Source organism: Sinocyclocheilus rhinocerous, unplaced genomic scaffold, assembly GCF_001515625.1.
Source record: "Sinocyclocheilus rhinocerous isolate Xijiao unplaced genomic scaffold, SAMN03320098_v1.1 scaffold1697, whole genome shotgun sequence".
Classification (NCBI taxonomy): Eukaryota; Metazoa; Chordata; class Actinopteri; order Cypriniformes; family Cyprinidae; genus Sinocyclocheilus; species Sinocyclocheilus rhinocerous.
The window spans coordinates 819,057-823,172 of NW_015629509.1; the positions used below are offsets into that span (position 1 = coordinate 819,057).

The 4,116-nt window shown below is 34.2% G+C and overlaps 1 protein-coding gene across 1 annotated transcript in view; it reads right to left on the reverse strand.

Moving 5' to 3' along the window:
- Nucleotides 1–942: 942 nt before the first annotated feature.
- Nucleotides 943–4,116, reverse strand: part of LOC107739016 (cytochrome c-type heme lyase-like) — a 5,297-nt gene continuing 2,123 nt past the window's right edge. Inside the window, exons 5-7 of the mRNA XM_016550976.1 lie at nucleotides 2,802–2,921; nucleotides 2,157–2,243; nucleotides 943–2,074 (exon numbers count right to left, since the gene is read on the reverse strand). Of these exons, the coding sequence (XP_016406462.1) occupies nucleotides 1,876–2,074; nucleotides 2,157–2,243; nucleotides 2,802–2,921 (406 nt within the window). The 3' untranslated portion in view covers nucleotides 943–1,875. The remainder of the gene's footprint in view (nucleotides 2,075–2,156; nucleotides 2,244–2,801; nucleotides 2,922–4,116) is intronic.

The following is a 4,116-nucleotide window of genomic DNA, read 5'->3' on the forward strand; positions in this document are numbered from 1 at the left end:
ATTGGTCTGAATCCATATGACTCATCATATATTTCATATAACTGTTCAGTGTGCAATACGCATTTGACTACAGTATGGCAAAAGCGTCTGGATTAAGGGTTTTTACATAAATCGACATCCATGCAATGAAGACTTGTAGTTTTAGACACTGTAATATTTAAAATAAATACAATTGCTTACAGTGCATCATATTCAAATCAATACAATACAATATCCATTGACCATAAATCGCACCAATGTGGAAAAAATTGCACTGTGATATTTGGCATCAAAATAATGAATTACCAAAATCATGTATTGAATCTTTGCCTTCCACATTATATCTTCCAGATTATATGTAAGTTTCACTGTTCAAATGTCTCTTTGTTCATGGACAACATTTTGAGCCTGAGTTTTAAATATATAAATATAAACTTATATATATGTATGTGTGTGTGTGTGTGTGTGTGTGTGTGTGTTTATTCATTCATTTCCACTGTAGACACTGTAAGAATGCAACAAAACTCAAGAAACCTAACCCAAGGATCATGACTATTTCATAAAATGGTTACATTTTATCCCCGTTCAAGCAGATTTGTGCTTGAGCAAGATGGTAAAACCTTTATGACCCTCCTCTATATCATAGGTAACTGTGTATATGATCACTAGTAGTCACCATCACTGATGACTACCACAGTAGTAAAAGAAATGGCATTTTCTGAGGAAAGTGCACCACCTACTGGTGTACTCTGGAAAGTGAAAAAGTGAAGCACTAACAGCCAAGCACGTGGACTGTTGATTTACTTAAAATTTGGCAGGTCAGAATTAAAACAAATGAACTGGCTTACAAATATTAGAGAATTAGAGAAATCGGGGGTAAAATATTTTAGAAACGCTCTCTTTCAAAGAGAGAAGTAAGCAAAACTTTAGCATACACAAACACACAGAATAATGAAACAGTAGTTATGAGAAATTACATCATTTTAAAGCTGAACCTGGCTGCAGGATGAATATGTGAGAGATGACCAGCTGAACAAGGGCTTTAAAAAACAAAACAAAAAACACCATTTCATATGCTTCATTGAATCAATAATATTCATAAGCAAAGACTGCCAATTACTCTGAACGAACTAAAACACTCAATAATCAGCCTTGAAAGTTTGAATTATAATTTGTTGCAGGTCAGATTTAAAACAAGTTAGTGAACTGGGTTACAAATGATATTTAATCAGAGAAATCGGGGGGAAATATTGCAGAAACACCCTCACTCAAAACATAATTAGCAACACTTCAGCATATACACACACACACACAGCAATGAAGCAGTTTGCACAAAATAAATACACCCAAACAGTAGGTACAAGAAATGATGTTTTAAATCTTACAGCAGAATGAATATGGAGGCTGACCGACGAAACAATGGATTAAAAAAAAAAAACATTGTTTCATACTCTTCATCGAAATCAATTACATTCAAAAGCAAAAACCACCAAACCACTGGCTACAAACGCTAACAGCTGCCAATCGCTCTCAGCATGAACTAAAACACTCAATAATCAGCCTTTGAGAGAGAAAAACAACCAGCGGATATGTTTAACCTCTGAATAAGATCAGATAGCAAGCTTTCCAGTTTGATAACCTTCACTCAACAAGCAGAAAAAAAACCCGCTTGCTGATGATTAATTCAGACCCTCATCAGAAGAAAAAACACTTGATTCATTGTGCTCTCTAACAGAGAACGCTCACAACCTTCAAGTCTCTCAATGTGCAATAATTTGCTAAGATTCAGGTTTCCAGTCAGAACTCAGCAGCACACAGATTCTAGTATATTAGAACCGAATAATCTGTGATGTCTTATAGTGATGCAGAAATCTTAAAACTGTTTCATGAAGGATTCTACGATGTCCAGCGCCACCAGGTCACCCTCATCCGATCCCAGACGGCCTGCAGAGAGTCGAAGGCCGGACGCACGTCCAGGATGGAAAACTGGTAGGTGTCTTTATTAATATCCCCATCGTAGTAGTCAATGACATACCGGACTTCCTTTCCGCACCGATCAACGATCCAATCGTGTCGGTCGAAAGGCAATTCATATCTACAGTGAAAGTTAACGGAGAGAAATCAAGCACTCTGTAGCTTTTTAAACACTTCCATTGGGATTTATTTTTATATCTTACCCCATCCAGTGACGTATTCTGGCTCTGGGCGAGAACTCTTTGGCTTTGCCCCCGAATCTCTTCAGAGTCGGACCACATGGACACTCGCTGCCAGAAACAAACATGTGTTTGAAACGAACAGTAATCGAGGGCGCTATGATGATTCTTGCGTACTTGGCAGTTTGTAGAAACAAAGCAGATCACACTGCCAGTGACCATCAAATGACAAACAGAAGGCGACTAACACCATATCATCACCTCGCTTATCTGACAGCAACAGGGCTTCAGAGGTGATGATGAAGCTTTTATCTGATTAAAATGTGTTTGGCATCACAAGTTACTTTATTATCAGTCACCATTATTTCTGCGTACAATATAAACACATAATTAGAGCACATTGTAATACAGTACGAAGTCTGTTATTCTAGCCAAGGCTGCGTGTATTTGATTAAAAATACAGTAAAAGTAGTGAAATATTATTAGAATTTCTAAATAACTTTTTTGTTTTTTATATATTTTGAAACGCAATTTATTCCTGTAGTACTTAGTACTTTTTTGATTAATTTAATGCATCCTTATTGAATAAAAGTAACAATTTCTTGTAATAAAAACAACATTTTTTAACAGTCATTGCTCTTGTGAAAGTGAGAGTTGTGCTGCAGTCACCTGACATGCAGCGCTTCCCACTTCAGGATTTCCTGCCAGGCTTGATCGTTGTTACGATTGTGGATCTGGATTATATTGGTCATGTCTTCTGGAGCAAGACTGTCATCCTTCCAACGCCACCTAGCAAAATAACAAACAGCAATTAGCTATTTACAGTAGTTCAGCACAAAAAAAAGACAGATTTTCCTTCCAAAATGTGCAAAACATGCTCTTGTCTTTTCTGCATAGTATCAAAACAATAGCTCCTTTCCGAACATAGTGTGCTGCCTATCTAGAAAGCATTTTAAGGAATCAGAGGCACTCCCTAAACAGAAGGCAAAAATTTGCCTACCAAATTTTGCCTGCCAAAATACCAAATTTGACCAAAATATAAGGCAGCATCTTGCATATACCACACGGATAAAGTAATCTCAGAATGCACAGCAAAAAGTAAGATAGAAAAAAAAAATATCTAAAATGGCAACTGAGCCAAGAAATAATGTTGATTATAAATATTTTATTTAAAACATTTACTTTTTTACACATTTTATTAATGTTTTTATTTTAATTTTTTATTAAAAAATATTTTAGTATGTAAAAAATAAGAATAATGTTAATTATATATAATACATGAATAACAATTTAAGAAAAAACAAAAAAACATTTACATATAAAAATGAATATGCATTTTTATATTACTTTTTTATTAATATGAGACACTTGTTAGCTATATTTGCACACTACCGTTCATAAGTTTGGGGTCAGTATTTTTTTTTTTATTAATACTTTTATTACGCAAGGATGCATTAAATTGATCAAATGTGACAGTAAAGATATTTCTGAAGGATCATGTGACACTGAAGACTGGAGTAATGGATGCTAAAAATTCAGTTTTGCCATCACAGGAATGAATTACATTTCAAGATATATTAAAATAAAAAAAGTTATTTTAAATTGTAATAATATTTCACAATATTACTGTTTTACTGTATTTTTAATCATGCAATAAATGCAGCCTTGATGAGCAGAAGACTGGTGTTCAAAAAGCGTGTTCAAAAACATGCTAACATCAAATTCTATTGGAAATTAATCTATTTGTATGCCGTGTGGAGTAGGGCTGTCAAAATAGCTGAAAAACTAAATTAGAATTTTTTTACCTTAAATATGTCTTAATTAAATATATCATTTAAAATGCATAATTTCAGTTAGGGTGAAGAAAAGCTTTTGGCTTCTCTCCTGAGGCCACAAGAGGGCGCATCGAGCAAAATATTACTAATGCACGTTTATTCAAAGTGCATAATGTTTAAAATAATGTTTATAAACCAATTATAATTAA